This window comes from Molothrus aeneus, chromosome 3, assembly GCF_037042795.1.
Source record: "Molothrus aeneus isolate 106 chromosome 3, BPBGC_Maene_1.0, whole genome shotgun sequence".
NCBI lineage: Eukaryota > Metazoa > Chordata > Aves > Passeriformes > Icteridae > Molothrus > Molothrus aeneus.
This window is the reverse complement of record NC_089648.1, coordinates 10525770-10547857: the sequence shown is the minus strand read 5'-3', so window position 1 is coordinate 10547857 and position 22088 is coordinate 10525770. Positions and strand designations below refer to the sequence as shown.

Below are 22088 nucleotides of genomic sequence, written 5' to 3'. Positions count from 1 at the left end.
GTGAGTGTTTTGATTCACTGACCAATGGAATCCAGGTGTGTGTGTTGGGACTGTTGGCTGACAGTCACGAGATGCTGTGCAAGGAGTGCAGTTGAGTGCTTGGCAGATTCAGTTTAGATATAATGTAATGAAGTGTAATATAATATAGAATAATAGAGTATAACAAAGTAATTAATTAGCCTTCTGATAAGATGGAGTCCTCCTTGTCATTTCTCCCGGACACTGGGCAAAAATATCACCAATAATATCACTGATGATATCACAGATATCATCTGTAAACTTAGAGATGAACAGAGAACCAGCCTATGGGCTCCACTTCAGAGCTCCACAGATTACAGGCCAATGTATTTTATATTTTATTTACAACAGCGTGGCAACACCATTCTGGTGCATTTCATTAATCTCCCATGGCATTTGCACTTGGTAATGCTGGGCATGCTGCCATCAGTGCAGAAACATCCAGTTCATACCTGAAACATCTTTTACTTGGTTTACTCCAAGGAAAAAACCTCACAGATACCACTCAAGCTTCCAGCTGTTCCTCTTCTCCCTTACTCCCCATTTCCCCACTGGGATCTCAAAGGGATTTATGCCTGCAGAGGCAAACAAGTTTTTTTCCTTCTCAGCATCTTTTATTTTATTTTTACATCCTTCTAAACATTTCCAAAACCAAAACAAAGCCCACTTTGCCAGCTGTGCTGGAAATTGGACTTACGGAGGAACCCCAGGGGGATGAGTCCATTTTTCAACATGGGGTTACAATGGACAGAGGAGCAGGAGCTGATCAGCTTCATGATGGGGAAAATGTGCTCAAAAGCAGTTTATCTCTACAAACACATGTATTTCAGGTAGGAAATAACAGGGGAAAAAATGGTGAGTGACCTGGCATTGATATGCAAAAAACATTTCTGCCTTGTCTGGTGCAGATTGGAGGATCATCAACACCAGTACCCACATCAGGAGCAGCACAGCTTCTCCCAGCCTGAGATCCTGCTCACCCTGAGAGATTCCTGGAGCTGGCACAGGTAAAATACAAGTGAAAACACATCAACACAGAGAACAGTTCCAACACCAAACAAGATTTGAAGTTAGGGGGTTGTAGCCGGAATTTCTGGGCTATTTTGAAATCCTTTTTCCTAAAACATGTTGAATTTTTCCTAAAACACGTTGAATACAAATGACACAGTTTCAGTTTTCATGTCAGCACTTTTATCCTTGCAAGAATGCATTATGCTGCTCTTCAAGATGGTTTTCTTATCAGCATGTGGCTGCATATGACTCCATGGAGTTCTCAACAATACCTCCTATTAGAAAGAGATATTAGCCTGAATCTAAATACTCTGCTCAACTTTCTTTATGGATTTTAATCCATAATACATTATATTTCATTGTAATTATTTGCAGGAACATTCTGACTAGCTCAGTATACTTTCACCACTGGAGCATAATGGAAAAAATAGAATTTGTCCTACCATCAGAAATATTTCTACTCAGTTTTATAGAAGAACAACACGGATTTCCCCAAAACACAGGTGGGGAAATGGAAATTTATTCATAAAATGTTTTGTTAGATGTGTTAAAAATATATGGATGTTAAACTAATTGGAATAAAAGTGTTTTTCACCTCCCTCTTCTCCACTGAAACACAGAGACAGTTTTGCAGCAGGCACACAACAACTTCATGGTTGTAGTGGATATTTCAACTTATGAAGCCCAATGGCTATATTCCAATAAATTTCCAAAAACTTAAAAGTTTTCATTGGTATTCCTTTTAATCCATAAGAAACATCTGCATTACTCCACCCTCCCTCCCATTTCATCAAGTCCTCACTATGTATTAGCATGTCATAAACTATTCTAGCAGGTACAGGGGGTTTGTTCAGGTTTCTTTTCTAAGGATGTTTATCAGCCTCTTGGAATTTCCATGCTGGCCAGGAGTTCCTTGGCTGGGCACCACAAACTCGTTGCCCACGCTGTTCCTCTTCCTAAAGCACACCAGTGAATGCTGCCTGGCTGATTGCTACTTGTGCCTGCTTCAGGGACAGCAAACTCAGCACTGTGAGACCCTGACACAACCACCAACTCTCCAGAGGGAGAAATATTCCAGCTGGCTGCCCTTTTGAAACTGAAACTTCCCCCTGAAACTGTAGCTTTTCCAATGTGAATATTCCAGGATTGACAACCACTGTGTTTGCTCTTTACATTCCTGTCTTGTGTCCCCCTAACTCCAAACTGTCACAGACATCTTTTATGAAAAATCCTTTCCTTAGGATTTTTTCTCCTGAGAAGCTGAGAGGCCTCAGAGGAAAAGAAAAACAATAATTACCTGCTGCTGTGGAATGCAACAGGTGCATCTTTGATTGGTACATGTTGGTTAATTTTAATTAATGGCCAATCGCAGTCCAGCTGTCTCAGACTCTCTGAGAGTCACGAGCTTTTGTTATGATTCCACTTCTTTCCTTGCTAGCCTTCTGATGAAATCCTTTCTGCTATTCTTTTAGTATATAGTTTTAATATATCATTTTCTTTTAATATAATATATATCATAAAATAATAAATCAGCCTTCTGAAACATGGAGCCAAGATTCTCATCTCTTCCCTTGTCCTGGGACCCCTGTGAACACCACCACACCAAACAAACAAAGGAAAGCTATTAGAGAGAACTTCTTTGGAGCTATCACGAGATAGAAATAAAAATCCATGGTAAAACAAACAGTGTGTGGATTCTGAGGAGCAAGAGCACCTCAAAGAAACAAACTCATGCCAGAATGAAAGACAGATTCATTCATACTTATATCAAATACACTCTGAACAAACAGCGGTGTCAATTATCACTGGAATGGTAATTTTTCTTTAGGGAAGGAAGCTTTAATGAAAACCACCTTAATCCACTGAGTAATGGTTTTCAGTTTCTTAGGTTCTGCTGACACCAGGTGGCACAAAGGGAAATAGTCTCAAAGCAATAAATATCTCTGGTCCTGCTGCTGATCTCATCTCACCCTCTCTGAGTCAAGATTTGCCATTTCTATTACTACAAAACCAAAACACTCAAAGTTCTGTAAGAGATGCCTTGGAAGGCTTTTACAGGTTAATAACATCTGCCCAATGAACTGTCCACCCCCAAGTGCTCCAAGCTTTTGCATACAGTTGTGTTAGTGCAGAAGGGTTATTAAAAAGACATACATATGCTCTATACAGCCAGAGGCTTTTCAACCACCCTCATAAAATGAGTCCCAGTTCTTAAGAGGAAAAAAATTCACCATCATACCTCATCTGGCACTGGTCAACATCACCCAGATAAGCTAAACACAAGAGGAAGAAACACTTTTCCACGAACAGCAAGGTACTGTCTTACACAAAGTGTAAATCTCCTCTCCTTAGGTCACAACTGAGGCACATTCCCCACACACCTATGTGTTGGCAACATATTTATTAAATCAATAATGATTTTTGGGCCTGGAAATACAAGGAGCAGCTCTAAAATATGGTGGGTATTAGGTTAAACTCACAAAGAACAAAAACATATTCAGATACTGCTGGCTGCAAATACTAAACTGTTTATTAAATCAGAGGAGCTCTCAGAAAGGCATTTCTCACAGAGAACACTGTGGCACTGCTCAGGATGGACTGGCAGCCAGAGGAGAGCAGACACTTCACACCAGCTCAAAAGCTGCCTGGGGAGGTCTGTGTGTCCTTTGCTGGGCAGGTACTGAAAGGAAGAAACTCCACTAGAGTGGGGGTGCTCCATGAGTGAGCATCTCTAGTTTCTAAACTGTGAGCTTGGCCACTGGGTACTTACATCAACAGTCATGCTATTTGGACTTTGATTACTGCATTTACATCCCAAGATAAAATACTCTGATCATTTTTCCAGCTTTGTAGAAATATCACTTATTCTGACTGTTCCATTCTTAAAATCCTATTTTTCAAACTATCATAGCCCCTAGGGCCAGTATCTGAATGGAGATGTTGGAAAAACACCTGCAGAAGTTTTTTAGTGTTATAATAATTGTATTTTCTGGTTTTTAGCAGTCCGTGACAATTAGCAGCACATTTCCATTGGAGGTGTCTTCTGTTGAGAAAACATTTTTTCCTAATATCAAGCAGAAGAACAAGGCACAGGAATTCATGTGTCCTGATTTTTGCTTGCAGCTCTCTACAAGCAGAAAAATCCATGGAAAAATATCCAATTTCAAAGCCATGTGACTGCACTTGGAAAAGTGGCCTTGCCCAAGTTTGGCTGCCAGCAGAGTAAGATAATAACTTTTGTTAAAGTAAACAGTACTTTTAAATGAAATGGGCTTGGCTGGTTGGTGGGTTTTTTGAAACTTATTGTGATGCTTAAAAATACTCTGGGCACAGGACAACAGGAAGCATGTGTCCCAAACACACAGCTTTTCCTTATATCACATATAATGGATGTGGCATTCACATTCTGTGAACAGAGAGAGACATAATTCTCTCTCACAGGATTTTCCTGGAGAAGCACAGGGAGAAGAGAAAACAATTCTTTACTTGCTGCTTATGCTGTTTTTGCATGTGGAACGTGTTAGGAAGATTGTTTACCTGAAGTGATTTGTCAGTTGGACTCTGCTGAGGATTGTTTTGTTTCTTTGGGCAATTGGCTCAGAGCTGTGTCCCGGCTGTCTGGAGACACTCACAGGTTTTTCCTCTAGTATCCTTTTAGTATAGTATAGTAACTCTTTAATATGGTATAATGTAATAGAATAGAGTCCTAATAAAGCAATTATTCAGCATTCTGGATCAATGGAATCAGATGCCAATCATTTCCTGTGTTGGGGGCACCCTGGATTCGATAAATGGTCAGATGGAAAATTATGTCATTCTTAAAGACAAGGCTAAGTGTAACACTTCCACCTTTCCTGCCCACTCACCATTCCTGTTCAAATGCCAGCTGTGTAGCTTGCCAAATCTTTACTTGAGCTTCATGGTTTTTAAAAAACCATGTCAGGGTGCAGCTCTAAATCTTCTGTCTTGGTTGACTGATATTTTACAATACAAGCAGCCTACAAGTTAAATAATAAAAACCACAGTGGTTACATGATGTGCAGCATTGTAACTGTGATGTGCATTTGGATTAAAAGCTCTCACCAGTGAGTTATTTCTACAATCAGGGAGAGAGCTCTGCACCCTGGCTCTGATGGCAGTCACAGCAGGTGCCCAGGGCAGACTGGAAGGGCAAGGCCTGAGGAACAGCAAATATAAAAGGTGCCATCACCTGTGAAAGAAGTCAAAGTGTAACAACCTGCAGTCTTCCATTTCCCCTGAAGCTTCCTTGGCAGTTTTGCAGCATCTTCTCAGATCTTGTTGTTCGCTGGCAGCTTCCAAATGCTCCCCTGGATGTGACAGAAGTGTCTGTCAGCAGCCCTGGATGCAGTAGGTGGAGCAGCTGTGTGGCATTTTGATAGCCACCACAAAATAAATGACTTAGATGTGTTAGAAACAGCAAAGATTTCAGGTCAGCAGCCTGATTTCCAACCTTCCATGGGAAAGGTGGGTGAGTTGAAGCAATAGGTGTTTCTTGGCCTACAACTTTATCTCTGTGTCCCCAACTTTGTTACACCCAGGAGTGACTCAGGGAGTGCAATACACAAACACCAACAGGCACTCAGCTGGCATCATTTGTTTAATAAAGTTTTTTCTGGTTTTAAAAAAGTTTACAAGACAGATGTGTTCCACATGATAAACAACTAGAGGCTGATCTTCTCTTGTAATAACTTAATCCATGCAGAAAGACTGGACTGCCTAACCTGATGCTAGGCAGCAGCTAACAATTTACCAAAATATGCACAGATCTGCACACTGCAATGGAAACAGGTAGCACATGACACCACGGAGTGAGAATCAATACACAAGCCTGCTCAGAGAATTTTCAGAATTCAAGTGTAAGTTTAAGGAAAAACCCTGATTTATTCTTTAAATGGAGCTTATGTACTGAGAGTGAAATGCTCTGCTACAACCTGCCTACAGTCACCCTTTGCTCAGCAGTCGTGTGAGAACGCAAACACAGAAATGTCACAAGTCCTTTTCACTACTGACACTACACATTAACAACTGAATCTGATAGCATTGCTTTGGTTGGTTCAATACAGAATGAAAGGTTTCTAATGTCTCAGCTCTGCTTTCCCATTTTCCATCCTTCTCCAAAGTGGTTGAAGAGTGTTGCTGAGGCCAATGTTGGGTCTTTCTTCTAGAATTCGGTGTAGCTTTTGTGTAAGAAACTGTGGAAGGCAAACAAACAGGAACATTACTGTAGGCAAAGCAAAACTACTGCAGGATTCCTTCAAATCCCAAAGAGAAAAGAATCTGTACTTATTGTCACAGCATGAAAACTAATGCTAGGTTAACTGTGTACCACATTTTAGAGATGTTCAGCTCCTTAGAAATCCAAATGTTATTGGAAAGATTGGACTGACCCAATCATTCCAATAACATTGCAAACCCTCTAAAATGTCCTTGTTTCAACACACAACCCAGAAACAGTGGGGGGGAAACCCTGTATAGAACAGAAATCATCACCCAATGTCTGACCACCTGAGAAATTCATGGATTTAAAAAAGAAAAAAAAAAGGTAAGGAACTTTTTGAGCAAAGAACGATGCTGAATTGTATAAATCACAGCCAGACTACACTCTGGGGATAGGAAAATGAGAGAAAGGTTAAACCTTAACTTTGCAAAGCTGTTAATAATTAAACTGCACAGCCAGCTCAGGCTTCAGTGTGCAGATGAGGATAATAACACTTTCTTGAGAGCTTGGTTTGAAAAGTCAAAATCAGCAATGTAACTTTTTGGGGGAGGGAAGGTAATGAAAGCTGTGTCCGGAAGGCTTAAAGCTGACTGGAAGAGTATGATAAACACTTATCTACATAGGCAGATAATCCATGACAAAGGATTCAGGTCTGTATTCAGCCTAATTCTATTCACTGATGTCTGGGCATGTCCTGCAGGTCGAGTGCCTGAAGGGAGAGAAGATCTCCTGCTGCTGAGGCAAGTTTGGCTCTCAATGCCTGCCCTAATGTCCTTATTAGATGGTGGAGGTCTATGAAACAGCCTGTGACTAATTCATCCTGGGAAAGTACAAAACTGAGCAGGGGCAGGTAAGAACCATGAAAGGAAGCTGCAGTTCTGCCCTGTCTCCAGGTTCTGAGCTGTTTTCCACCTCCCTTGCTGGGGACTATGCTGTTCCAGAGCGAGCTCCCTGCTGGGTGAGGACAGACAGAAATACAACCCTGTGTAGAATCTGAAGAACACAAGGCAGGATTCTGAGTTAAGTCACTGCTGTATTATCAGATCAAACATTCAGATTTCCTGAGTCAACATGGAAACAATCACAACTGGGCCAGACCCACAACTCCAGCCAAGCTGGGAAGAGCTTTTCACCCACCCCAACGCTCTGGTGTGCGACTGCAGATGGGAGCAGAGGTTGTAAAATTTATAAAACCAGCAAGATTATAAAATTTCACCTTCCAGCACTTCTAATGCCACTCTCTGCATGGGGGGCAAGGGGGCCAAGCATTCCAGAGGAGAGGAGAAGCCAAACCTGAGGCCTGCCTTGGATGAGCTAAGGCTCTCTTTCCGAGGACACATCTCCTTCTGCTCCGCTGCTGGCACTGGGGTCATCCTTGTTTCTGGGGACATTTCTTTCTCTACTTGACTCAGAGGGCACCTTGGTTCTGGTCTTCTCTTTTCTTTGTTGCTGTTTTTCAAGTTTTGTCAGCTATTCACAAAGTAAGGGAAAAAATACATCATGTAATAAAACCATTTCAGAAGTCCATTTCTAAAACATTGTAAATGTGAGCATTTGTATAAAACTTGCAACTTAAGATTCACAACACCAATACATGTATCAACAAAACAAAAAAGAAAGGAAAAAAAAACCTGAAGGTTGAGATCTTCAGAAATTTAGAAAAGACAGTGAATTATCAACATAAGATAACATGATCACCCCAAGTATAAAAGAGAAATGATTTATTTATATCCCTCAGCACAAGTAATACAAAAAATACATTTGGATTGACTAATCCAAATGTATTTTTACTAATTACATTGCAAATGACTTACAAAGTTCTGATTACCAATTACAAACACAGACAATTGCTCAGATAAAATGAGATATTTCACTGTCATCCAATGACATAAAAGAGCTATTCATCAGCATTTATTTGTCTAATCTCTTCCTGCTAACATCACATTAAACACTGCAGGATGGCTCAGTTATCTCTTCTTGCTAAAGCTGAAAGCTCAAATATAAAAACCACACCATCCCTAAGCCTTACTTCCCATGCTACAAACAAATCAACAGATTTTTGTCAACAAAAAAAAGAATGCATGGGGCAGGGAGGAGGAAAGAGAACAACAATTTAAATTGGCTCTCCCTCATCGCACTTTGCAGGATGGATGTCTTGACCCCACCTCCTCTTGGAATTTCTATCAGCTGAACACTGCTGGGACCAGGAGTGGGAGCTATATTCATTCTTTTCTGTATCTTTTCTGTCTCTTTCTTCTTCTAATTCCCTCTCCTCTGAGTTCTGAGCAACTGAAAATTGGACAGCTTTGCAGTTTGTGAAGCTGAATGGGTTAAGCCAATGCTTTGTGAAATGTTTTCTGTTAACTGGATGTTGCTCCAAATTTTTGCCAAAGCTGTCTGATTGCCAGTGAAGGTTTTGTTGTTTTGACTACTTGATAATATCCTGTTGGAATTTCTCCCTTGTGTCTAACTCAGGGAACATGAAAAAACCCTAAGCCCTTTTCAGAGGCTTGTCAAGGGAGTTTTGGCCCTTACACTGCCAGAGAAAGTTTAAAAACCAGCATCCATCCCTGTCTTCAGCCCAAGCTGTGGCCACCAGGAAGATGTCAGATGGGTAAAGCAGGCAGCCTTGAACTGGGAAGGCAAAACCCTTAAACAAGTCAATATTCCCCAAGAAAGAAATGGATCCTTGCAGAATCCTGCACACCTTGGTAATTCCTTGGTTATTTTACACCTACACACTGGGCAGCAGTTCTCACTCCAAAAACAAGAGCTGCTGCTAATTATGCATGGTTTGGCCTGAGAACTCTAAAACTGTGAGATTACAGAAAGACTAGAGACAGAAGCAGATTTTTTCAGGGGCTAAAACATGTCACAAGAATCCAGAATCAAAATTTGAAGGTAAAAATGAAACCAACTTCAAACCAAGCTTCTTAAGGCAACACAGGGCACTTGTATCTGCTCATTCATAGTTGGAGGACTTGTTGAGAATGTGAGGGACAGTGTCAAAAGCTTTACTAAAATCTAGAAAAACTAAATCCACCACCTTCCCTTCCTTATTTTGGAAGAGCATTACATCAGTTAGACAGGACTTTCTCTTTTGAATCCATGCTGACTGTGCACTGTCCTTTAAATGCCTTTCAGGAGCACCCAGCATGATCTTCTCCACAATTTTTCCAGGCACTGAGGTTAGATTAACAGGCCTGTAGTTTCCTCATTCTTCCCTCATGCTCTTTTTATAAACTGCAGTAACAATTTCACCAAGGTTAAGTGAAACATTTTACAAATAAACTTGGTGTGGCCTTGCTGAGGCACAAGAATCCTTCCCCCTTTTCTCTCAGCCTGGAAAATCTGGCCACTGTTGTGTTTAGAGGATGAGGAAGCCTCAGCACTGCATTTGGTTTTCAGCACAGCTTGTGCTGTTCCTCAGCAGAGCTAGCTCACTCTCCTGTCCACTCCAGACTTAAATTTGGGATTGAAATTCCCTATTCCCTTGTTTCTGACAGAGAGGCTGCTCTTCACCTCCACCCAGTCACCCACATAGCAAAAAACTTCACTAAAGGCACGGGGGGTGATCCAGACTTATTAAAAACATTGTTAATGAGTCATGATGAAAAAACAGCTTTAATGAGGAGGAAGAATAAATGTGAAAAGCTGTTCTGCATTACACACACACAGCGTTTCAAGAGGCCAGGGAACTGAACAAAACAATGCAATTATTTTTCTGTTCAGAGGCTGCACAGGAAGGACAAGGTCCTTGTACCTGATGGAAGCTGTACTGCTTCATAACAGGAATGCTACAAATTTGCAGAGGATACACATCATCCTTTCCAGACACACCTTGCAAGTCACTTACTTGTTTAGGATCAACAGTGGCTGCTGGGGACTCCAGTTCTATTGTTACAGGACCATCATTCTGGATGTGGACCTGCATGTAGGCACCAAACTTGCCATCTGAAAAGGGAAAAGACAACAAGTGCTCAGAGCCCTTGAGAGGATAACACACACCAAAGTTTTTAGCAAAAGGGATAACAAAAAGAAATAAAAAATACATAAAAGGGCAGCCAACTGCAGAAAGTTCCTAAGAAAAAAAACAGTGTATGTGCACCCAGGTATGTAGCTTGACATTCAGAGAGGATAAATACACAGCTAAGTAGAGAAACATGCACAAAACAAACCAAGTCTACAGGTAATCAGGGTGTCCACAGTTCAGCATAGGCAGAATGGTTCTCACTGCCAGGAGACAACATTTCAAAGGCTGTAACAGCTCAGCCTAGGGATCCAGTCCAACTGACCACTTGATGCTTTGAAGAAATTTTATATTTAGGCAAAAAGTAAGAAAACCTGGAGCCTAGTCTGAAGCATTTGATAATTGAATACTATAGAGCAGGGGACACCAGGGTGCAGCTCAGTTCCTGTGGCATTCACATTCTCTGGAAAAAACCCTTTGCCCAGGATTTTTCTCCTGGGAAGCTGAGAAGCCTCAGAGAAAAAGGAAAACAAATCTTATCTCATTTGCTTCTCCTCTGTTTTGCTCATGTGGAATGTGTTTGGAGATTGTTTACCCACAGGTGATTGTTCCATTGGATTCTGGTGTGAGTTGTTTTCACTCATTGGTCAATCAGGGCCAAGCTGTGTCAGGACTCTGGAGAGAGTCACGAGTTTTCATTATTATCCTTTTAGCATTCTGTAAGTATCCTTTCTGTATTCTTTAGTATAGTTTAGTTTAGTATTCTTTAATATAGTATCATAAAATAATAAATTAGCCTTCTGAGAACAGATGGAGTCAGATTCATCATTCCTTCCTTCACTGGGGCACCCCACAAATACAATTAAGTCCCAATCTGCCACAGCCATTTCCACATTCCTGCTGATAACCTAGGCTGGTCTTTGAGAGTTACACAGAGGTAAACTACACCCTGTGGCCACAAAACCAGGTCACAACTAATGCATCTTTCTTTAAAAAAATAATAAACAAAGAATATTATTTTAAACTTTATTAGTGGGAGCACAACTTTGCAAATCGCTCTCTACAATCATCCTATTCATCCCATCCCTCTGCTGTACTTCACTTACAAAAAGGGTTGGTCTTTTCCATTTCCCATTCATGTGTATAGACCTAAAAAAAAGGTAAACTCCACAAGCCCTTTTTTTCCAGAGGCTGATAAAGTGGTCAAATAAACCCCCAACTTTACCAGAACACTCAAAGTACTCCCATGTCATAAGCATTTTCTGTCTTGTTTTGGCACTACTGTCAAGGAACATCTTTCTGTAACAGTTCCCTCCCATTCTCCTCACACATTTAAATTTCTAGTTACTGCTCTTCATCTTTCCCCACTGTAAGACTTCTGGACTGATCAATTCATCTTGCAACATCTTCTGCAATAAAACAGGATCCTAGAAGTATTATTGAAGTGACAAGTTCATTCTGCTGGACACCCAGCTCTCCAAATTCCTTGCCTTGCCTCTAAAAGCCCAGCATGCATGCCTTCCTCAGATGGAATATCTGCACCTGACATGAGTCAGAGAAGCCACATCTGAGCCATAAAGACTTGAAAAAGAGGCATCATTTACTTCCAGAATATTTTTGTACATATTTCAAGCCTTATGACCTAGAAATTTCACATTGGTTTTATACTTCTAAGCTTGTCTACTTGGAAAGTTATTCTTAATTAACCTCATGTGAATACTGTTGCTCCAGATAAGAGCACTTATTCTGAAATGACAACACTCACAAAGGAAATTAATCAGGGAGAATAATTGTGCTTTCAACTTGTACCAAACCTTAAATCTGAGTTAAACTCTTCCTTGTGGAACAATCCTCTCATATTTACTTAGATATTACTACTAAGGGAGTAAGACATTTCACACTCCTTGCCATGTTAATCTTTACTACCTCAGAAGAATAAATCCACATTCAAGACAGGGAGCAAAGGCCCTGAAACAGAAGGAGGAGCCTTGGGAGGTCTGATATTTGGATATTAGCTTGCACAAGAGTGCTCAGGCCTGCAGACACCAGCTCTGCTCCCTAGAGGGGAGTGGGATGTTTAAGAACACAAGAAATCACTGAAGCACAACAGGCAAGGACTTCTGATGCAGCCTTTTATTTCCTAGATGTGGGTGCCCATGAGCTGACCTAGGAACCATGGCTCTGAAGCTTCTCCAAGATTTCATTTGCCAAGTGTCCCACTGGTCTTGGTGTGGAAGAATGGTTTGTGCCTCTCTTTGGGAACACTTCCCACTCTGAGCTCCTGGCTGGCAAGCTCCAGGCACACCAGAGAGCAGAGAGGAGCTGCCTGCCCAGCACCAACAACTCCCAACAGCCCAATTCTCTCCTGGAAGCAGGAACCAGAAAACACAAGGCTCTCAGGAGATAGGACAAGACCTTTATTGATCTGTCTGCTACACAAATTCCACTTTCAGTGATTAAATTACTCCTCTAAAAATGCATTAAGCATCTTGTAGGATCAAAAGGGAAGGGCACCTACAGCAATCCAGGGAATCAAACTCTAATCTCCCAATGACCACAACTGTTGTGTGTGTGCCTGTGTGTATGTAGGGGCAATGTGAGTACAGATTTTCCAGACAGCAAGGAAGCAAAAAAAAAAAAAAAAAAAAAAAACACTGGCAAAGCAATTGGCACAGCAGAAACTTCAACCTAAGAGAATCTTAACAGACTTGGGTGCAACACACTATAACTGGCACAGCTTAATAAGAAAGCAAAATCATAAACTGACAGGTAGCTCCAGTGCTGCCAGCAGTTTTAAATTCATGTGTTATCTGACACAATAGCACTCTTGGGTTTCCAAATCTATGCTTTTAACACTGAAAGAAAAATGCAGAAGTGAAAGCTCATTTTGCAGAAAGCACTGGCAAAAGAAGTGCCAAAATAAGGGCACTTAATATTCATTTCAGATACACAACTGCTATTCACTGAGAGAATGAATTCAAAAAGCTGCTTTCAAAATATAAAGTGATTGAAGGGGTATCAGAAATGCATTCCTTATCAGGAACATATGTTGGAAGAACATATCAAGCTAAAAAAGCTTGAAAATTTGACATTTTTGGACATGTGGACATGTGTGCATTTCACTGTGCCTCCTTGGAAAGAACTGGAATACTATAGTCAATGTGAAAATTAGCCTCTAAATCTTTCCTCAGCTTTTTTTACTTTTTTTCCTCATCAGGAAAGTAAGGCCAACCACTACCTATTAGCAGACACCATTTAAAAAATAGTCTTTTCTAGAAACTTGTCTTCTGTCAAGTGTAGCAAAAAGTCAATTCTGAATATGAAAATGGACAGAAAGTACTCAGAAAACCAAACAGAAAAGATTGAGTGTGGACAGAGCACAAATGAACAGGAAAGCCAGGTATTTTCTGATAAAGAGAAAACTGTTCCACACATGACACAGAGTTGAGGAAAGAGAGTCTAAATCAAAACCTGTTCTCAAGTAGCACATTACACCTCCCACTGTCACAATTCCATTTAACAGGATGTGGAAGTGACAGATGGAACTGTGCTGTCCATCACACACTGGTGACACCTTAGAGCCCCACTAAACACAGTTCTCAGAAAAAATGCTTCTCTTGGGTTAATCTATTTATACAGCACAAAACATCCAGCCTTTGAGGGAGCCTGACCACACAGCTTGTTCTCATGGCTGCAGCCTCTCTGGGCTGCTCATGTTGTGCAGCCAAAAGGAATACAACACCTACATGCCATGGAATACAACATCTACATGTCATGGAATACAACATCTACATGCCATGGAATACAACACCTACATGCCATGGAATACAACACCTACATGCCATGGAATACAACACCTACACGCCATGGAATACAACATGTGCATGCCATGGAATACAACATCTACATGCCATGGAATACAACATCTACATGCCATGGAATACAACACCTACATGTCATGGAATACAACACCTACATGCCATGGAATACAACATCTACATGCCATGGAATACAACACCTACATGTCATGGAATACAACATCTACATGCCATGGAATACAACACCTACATGCCATGGAGTACATCTACATGCCATGGAATACAACACCTACATGCCATGGAATACAACATCTACATGCCATGGAATACAACATCTACATGCCATGGAATACAACACCTACATGTCATGGAATACAACATCTACATGCCATGGAATACAACAGCTACATGCCATGGAATACAACACCTACATGCCATGGAATACAACAGCTACATGCCATGGAATACAACAGCTACATGTCATGGAATACAACACCTACATGCCATGGAATACAACATCTACATGCCATGGAATACAACACCTACATGTCATGGAATACAACATCTACATGCCATGGAATACAACACCTACATGCCATGGAGTACATCTACATGCCATGGAATACAACACCTACATGCCATGGAATACAACATCTACATGCCATGGAATACAACATCTACATGCCATGGAATACAACACCTACATGTCATGGAATACAACATCTACATGCCATGGAATACAACAGCTACATGCCATGGAATACAACACCTACATGCCATGGAATACAACAGCTACATGCCATGGAATACAACAGCTACATGTCATGGAATACAACATCTACATGCCATGGAATACAACATCTACATGCCATGGAATACAACATGTGCATGCCATGGAATACAACATCTACATGCCATGGAATACAACACCTACATGCCATGGAATACAACACCTACATGCCATGGAATACAACATCTACATGCCATGGAATACAACATCTACATGCCACCCAGAGAAAGGCTTGGATAGAGGAAGACTGGAGCAATCACCCTGACAGGCTCTAGTGAAAATATTGTTAACATCCCTTCAGCTACAGAAAATCACAGAATAAAGAAAGCAACAATCAGGAAAGGACACACACAAGGAGTGTCCACTGGTCACAGCAAGGACCTTACCAACCTTCTGTCCTTACCTTTAATAAGCTCTGGTTTGTAGGCTTTTCTTAGCTGCTCTAGGAAGTTGTTATAAAAAGACTCTGCCTGCTCCGTGGGCATTGCCATGTGATAGTCAGGCTTGTTTCCCTTCAGGATGCACTGGAGAGTGAACTGGCTCACACACAACACTTCATACTGTTTATCCATCACACTTTTGGACCAGTGCTTCCCACTTTCATCTTCAAAGACTCGCAAGTTCAAGATCTTTCGAACCCTGGGACGAGGAGAAGATAATTAATTCCTAAGTTGTCCCCTGTAGGATCAACAGGTACCATACACAATAACAGATGCATATTCAGTCTGCCTCCAGATAATAAGATATCCCTCTGCCCCTTGAATCCCAGCCATGGGAATCTCATCACATTAACCAAGAGAGCCCTTACACAACAGTGTCAGGTCATTAATCCACACAATCATTTCACAGTGTGGCACCAGGACAGAATAACTGCATGTTCCACAGCAACACAAAGATGGCACAGGAAGAAAGAAAGCTCACTCTTTACTATCTGCTTTTATGTGTCACAACATTACTGAACGTGTGAACAGCTTTGGGAATTTGAATCCTCCCACCACACCAGGAAATCACACTCAGTAGGAAATGACATCATCCTAAACTGTGTTTAAAACTGTGGGTTTTTGTTTCCAATCATGATTCCAATCATGATTCATGATGTATTCCTCCTGCTTTGTCACTTCCTAGCACTATTTCCAGACCAGGCCCCATAAGCCAGATGATGACAACACTTTCTCATCAGGATGAGAGGAGGAATCCAAGGAACAGGGCAGAACTGCAGCTGGCAGCAAAGCAGTTTGAATTTTGGGCTGATTTTCTAGAGATAGGGGACAGAACTGACTGGCTCAACACAACAAGGGGACTTTCACAAGTGGATCCTGAAAAGCAGAAGGCAACCCAGTCCATGTCAGGACTGCATCCAAGCCACTCTCCTGTCTTTGGTTTCTTCTTCTGGCTTCTCCACACCTGCAGCATACCAAGGGAGCCTATCCAGTACAATGGGTTTCAGCTGCAGCCATCAGCCAGGCATTTTGCACTGCACCAGAGGTGAAGCAGTCAGTGCAAGACAGAGCTGAGACTTTGTGGTGGTCTAGCTTCAGGGTTTTGCCATCACTAAGGCACAGCACAAGAACATCCTTGCCAATCTGTGTGTGTCAACAGCAAACAGAATTAACTCCTGAATGAAGTGGATTGTTGAAAGCATCCACTGGAAGGCCCCAGCAGGAGACTTAAATCATCACCACTGCTCTGTTTTCTTCACAGAGATGTTTGTTGTTTCATTTACAGGATTACTAAAGTTTCCTTTAATAGGACCTGAGAAGCCTGGTTAAGCTGCTTTCTCTCACTCCCTTTGCCCAGATGCTGGCTTCCTGCCCTTCCTGTGTCAGCCATCCCCACAACCTGGTGCTGAGAGCATGGCAGCCACAGATCTCCTGCCTGCAAAATTCAGGAGCAGCTTCTACATCCACCAAGGCAGGAATGGGAAGTGATGGCAGAGCAGATGTTACACACTGAGGGAGGCAAACAGGAGGGCAAACAATGGAGCATGTGAGAATAAAAACCCCTTCTTCTTGACATCAGTCAGCTCCATTACCTGTTTCTTTTCTGCCTTTGCAAGGACTGAGGTCAGCCCTAGAGCAATAACCAGTCCAAAAGAGACAGAAGAAGCCCCTGGAGAGCTCTCCCTTGCATGTGTTTGCTGGCTGAATCCCAATATTCTGTGGCCATGGAGCAGATGGCCAGAGCCAGTCCTCCAGGCTGCCAAAACTGATTCCTGTTTGCAGACAAGCAGCTGACAAGACTATCCTGCCTTTAGGAAGAACAAAACTCATGTGCAAGCTAAAAGGAGAGTTTGAGGATGCTCATAAATCCCATCATTAAGGATGGATTTCTTTTGGACTCAAAAAGGATTTAAGAGTCTGCTCTTGATAAAAAACACATAGCAGAAAATGGGACCAGATTTTTCTCAATGGAACATGAAGAGAAAACTTGTATTCAAGGTAAAATCTGAAGAGGAACAGGCAAACCTGAATTTCCCAATAGGAAGAACTGATTTGTTTGGCTACTGCACAGGTATCAGCAATGCACAAACAGAAGAGTACAAGGCAAAAGGAAGGGAGTGACTTACATGTGCTCCAGCTCTCTTTGTGTATCTTCCAAAGAAATGCCCAGCAGCACACAGAGGCCTCGTCCTATTGAACTGATTTGTTCACCACCCACTGGAGAAAGCAGAGAGGGAAAAGAAAAATAAGGCTAAATGCACTGTCTTGTTCTATGGCACAAGTTAGGACTGGTTTCAGCACTCCAACCACTAAAGAAAACAGCATTCTAAACCCTGTTTCCTCTGTCTTAAGTTTGTAGATTTGAAAGATCACACAGAAGCATTCTTTCAAAAGTTTTCCAATGCCAGCACTTCCTTATCAGATTGGGTTACTTACTCCAGCATTTAAAAACACTGTATGAAGATTTTTATACTGCAATTGCATCAGTTGTCCTAAACAGAAAGGTGGCAAAACTCTCCCCAATCCCTGAAAAATTATCCACCTGGTTGATGCCACTAAGTGCACTCAATTTCTTTACTCCACTATTCCCTTCATACTTTGCCATTATTTTGAGCAGGTTATTTCTACCTGAGTCCTCATGGGTTTTTTGAAACATGACTCCCAACAACTTGCAAATTAGATCCTTCTAATTGGGAAATTAACCCCTTTAATGACATTTACAATAAAACACAAATTATCATAGATCTGTAGTGTTTTCCTAAGAAATGCCTTCAATATCTTAATTTAATTAAATTATCTTAACGTGGTTCATCCTGAGATGATTGTGGTAAGAATAAATGTGGTCTTAAAACTGAGATAAGCACTAGTTACCCAACTACTAAAACTGCATCCAGGCTCATGACTGGGACAAAAAGCTCCAAACATCCCACAAAATGAAAGGAGATCAGGCCTCCAGTGAAAGCTGAAAGTGTCTGTGCACCAGTGGCTGGATCAGGGTATGAATTCTCCAGTCCAGAAATTTATCCTGCTAAGTACAGCAGTGTCCACCAAACTCTTCAACAGCCAGAAACAACAGCTGAAATTCTCCCCAGAAAAGTGGACCCAAGGCAGCAAGAACCCCCGTGCTGACAGGTGTGCCCAAGAGCTGTGCCCTCGCAGCCACGCTGTGCCCGTGCTGACACACAGTGACACACAGCCAGAAGCCCCTCAATGACTCCAAAGCCACCCTGCTGCACACCAGAGACTCCCACAGCAGGCACTCATTGCCTCACGGGTAAACTTCTTGGAGATTTGAAGCACCCTGAGCACAGAAGGTGCAAACCAGTGCAATAGCAGGGACATTCCATCAGGACACACCATTCCTGAAGGAACCCAGGCGAGCAGCGCCCGGCGGGGCAGCTGGGACAGCACCACTGACACACACACACAGGCAGAGCAAAAAGATGACCCGGGCTGCACTGCCAACATGCCTGCCGTGCACCGAGGTGACTGTGACTGCAGTGCCAGGGACAGGGACACCGGGGTGACACTGCCACCACACGCACAGCAATGCACGGCCGTGCCAGGGCAGCCCCGCTAACAGAGCACCCAGGCCGTGTCACGGCACCCAGGCCGTGTCACGGCACCCAGGCGGCGTCACGGCACCCAGGCCGTGTCACGGCACCCAGGCCGTGTCACGGCACCGAGCCTGCCGGAGCCCAGGAAGAGTTTGGACAGTGCTATGATTCTCGGGGATGTCCTGTGCAGGGCTAAGAGTTGGACTCCACGATCCCTGTGGGTCCCTTCCAACTCGGAATACTGTGCGATTCCGTGAACACAAGCGAAGCAAGACGACTGCGACTGTGCTGCCGACACAAAGGCGCTGGAGGAGGCGATGGCAGCGTGTGTGCCAGCCCACGCCCGCCAGGCAAGGCTGCACACAGAGCTCCACGCACACACCCCGAACACACACGCACCCGCGGGGCCGGGCCCCTGGGAGAGCCGCGAGCGAGCGGACCCACGCCAAACCCACGCGGGGGGACAAGGCGAGGGGAGCGCCCGCACACCCCCACAGCCAGCCCCGTACACAGACAGCCGCCCGGCCGCCCCGGCCCCCGCAGCTCCGCGCTCGGGACACACTGACCTGTGACGCTGGCCTGGGCCACCCGCTGCACGATCGCCTTCATGGCGCAGCGCAGCGCGGCCGGCGCCGAGCGGGGACAGCGGCGGCGCCCGGCAGCAGCAGCAGCGGCGGCCGCTCCCCGCGCACAGCGCCCCCCGGCGTACGGGAGGTGCTGCCGCAACCCCGGCAGCGCCGCGCTGGGGGATTCCATGGGACAGGGACAGGGGCGTGTCCAGGTGCTTGGCCTTCCTCTTATTCCCTTAATCCCCTCTTCCTCTTATTCCTCCTAATTCCCCTCCCTGTAGGAATTTGGGGGTGCCTTCCAAAAAAGGAACATGCACGTAAGCAGACTGGCATCCACTATAGGAACAGCTACAGAGAGACAGCGGGGTGCCCGTAAAAATGAGTGGCTGGGAAAAGGAGGTGGTGGCTGTAAGGACCTAAGGAGCCCATGTGGAAAGGTGGGTCCGTAGGTGCATGGGCTGGGTGGAGCTTGGGTTGTAAAAGCTCCTATAGAATCAAGGTGTGGGCTGGAAGGGCAGGGACACTTTGCACCAGGCCAGGTTGCTCAAGGTTATCCAAAACCTGGCCTGGAGCACTTCCACAGCTGGGGAATCCACACCCTCTCCAGGCAGCCTGTTCCAGTGCCTCACCACTCTCACAGTCAAGAATTTCATCCTAATATCAAACCTAAATTTCCCCTCTTTTTATTTGTACCAACTCTGCCTTGTTGTATCACCACAGCTCCTGACGAAGACTCCCCCTCCCTGCAGCATCCATGCGGGGCCCCCTTCAGCAATGGGAAGGATCTGGAAGCTGAGGTGTGTGAGCAGAGGAGATGGAGACAGCTTTCCAAACAGCAAGATGGGAAACCTCAGATCCCCTCGTGGGGCAGGGCAAGGTGTGTCCTAAAAGGGCTGTACAGAGAAACAGGGCAGGTGATGTCCATAAGGACTAGGGAAAATCCTACAGAGCAAACATTAGTTCTGGCCACAGAGCTGTCCCCACAAGGGGACAGCATGTGCAAGGATCAGGAAAACCCCTAAAGAACAAGAGCCTGGAGCAGAACATTCAGTAAGTTTTTAGCTTACAAAAACATTTCCACACTTGTAACTCATCTCTCTGAGCTTTTATTTGAAGGACCATTAAGAACTCCGGTAACCAAGACATTAAAATACATTCCTTCCCATTTACTCATCATTCCTAAGTATCCATTTCAGAGCTGCCCAGCTGAGGAGCCACCCCAGCTACAGCCTGGATCACCTGGGTTTGTCCCACTGAGAAAGCACTTTCACACCAGCGGGGCAGAGCTGCTGTTCCAGCGATGCAAGGGACAGTTTTCCAGCAGTGCTCTGGTGCCAGGCACTGGGATAATGTTCTCAGAGGTCCAGCACAACGTTCTGAGCTCCTGAACAGCTCACTTCTCAGAAGGAGGGCCGTCATCAGGAACAAAGAATGATACCACACGCCTGAGCAGCCGGGTAAGAGGAGGCTGAACCTCTTTGTATGTTATTTCTGTTCTCACTGTCAATCCAAAAGGATATTCCTTAGTGTGTACTTCCTTGCGGGGTTGGTTTGCCTCGGGATCATTTTCATTCTCTAAGGAATAGAAAGGATGGTAAGGGAGGGAAGACAAAAAAGAGCACAACAATAAAAACGTTTTATCCCTCTATCATGGCAGCCATGTGGGTATTCAGTATTCTTTTTGCTTTTCCTTCCATTCTGAGGCTCAGATAGCAAAGATCTGTTAACCATAGCCAGAAAAACGGATTTAATGGGGTAGATCAGACACCTACACTGGTACTGGACAATTACCAGTACTACAGTAGCAGTAACAACAGGTTTCCCCAGCTATCCACATCAAAGCTAGCCCAAGCAGCCCAGCGCAACCTCCATTAATTCCACTGACCACCCTCTCAGTAAAGAAACGCTTCCTAATGTCCAGCCTAACCCTCCCGCAGCACAGCTTCGAACCATTCCCAGAGCGCAAATAAAAGCAACAGGTTGGGAAGAGTACAGTGCCTGTTCCCGTGCCTTGAGATAAAGCACGACCTTCTCCCATCAACACGGGATTAACTCTCTTCAGGAGGGACAGCCGAGGGCGGGCCGGGCGGACACCCGGCTCACTCAGCGGCAGCCGCACAGCCCGAAGTGCCCCGAGGGGCGGGCGGGCAGCACCCAGCGTTACCTTCCCGGGTCGGGAAGCGGTGGGAGCGGGACTGGGGGGATCCCGGCCCTACCCTGGGCAGCCAGGAGAGCCCAGGAGCCGCCCGCGGCCGAGCTCTCCCTCACGCAAGCCCCGCCCCCTGAGCAAGCCCCGCCCCGGACACGACGCGCGCCGAGCGGGCTCTCCCTCAGCGAAACCTCCCGAGCCCCCGAAGGTGACCGCAGGCCCCGCTGCCGGTACCGGTGCTGCCTTTCTCCAGGCGGCCGTAGTAGATAAGGGCGCCCAGCGTGGTCCAGGCGCCCAGCGAGTAGATCAGCGCGGCCCTGGCGTTCCACACGGCGGCGCGCACCGACTTCATGGCTGCCCGCGCGCAAGCCCCGCCCCCAAGAGGGGCACGCGCCGGAGGGCGGGGCATGCGCAGGGGGCGGGGCAAAAGGAGCCAAGAGCCGCCCATGGCACCGACAGCGGGATTCGGGGACAACACTAAGGAGCAGTGCTCCTACCCCTTTGTGTTTTTCATTAATACAGGCCCC

General features: G+C 44.4%; 2 protein-coding genes across 2 annotated transcripts; both read right to left on the bottom strand.

Moving 5' to 3' along the window:
* Nucleotides 1–5629: 5629 nt before the first annotated feature.
* Nucleotides 5630–19516, bottom strand: DTD1 (D-aminoacyl-tRNA deacylase 1). The gene is made up of 6 exons (XM_066547796.1): nt 19410–19516; nt 17413–17503; nt 15250–15485; nt 10125–10222; nt 7562–7738; nt 5630–6242 (listed from the first exon to the last, which is right to left on the bottom strand). The coding sequence occupies exons 1-5, from the start codon at nt 19450–19452 to the stop codon at nt 7583–7585; spliced, it is 624 nt and encodes a 207-aa protein (XP_066403893.1). The 5' UTR covers nt 19453–19516; the 3' UTR covers nt 5630–6242; nt 7562–7582.
* A 986-nt stretch (nt 19517–20502) lies between these two features.
* Nucleotides 20503–21946, bottom strand: SMIM26 (small integral membrane protein 26). The gene is made up of 2 exons (XM_066547795.1): nt 21796–21946; nt 20503–20987 (listed from the first exon to the last, which is right to left on the bottom strand). Exons 1-2 carry the CDS (start codon nt 21911–21913, stop codon nt 20806–20808), a joined length of 300 nt encoding a protein of 99 aa, XP_066403892.1. The 5' UTR covers nt 21914–21946; the 3' UTR covers nt 20503–20805.
* Nucleotides 21947–22088: the final 142 nt, after the last annotated feature.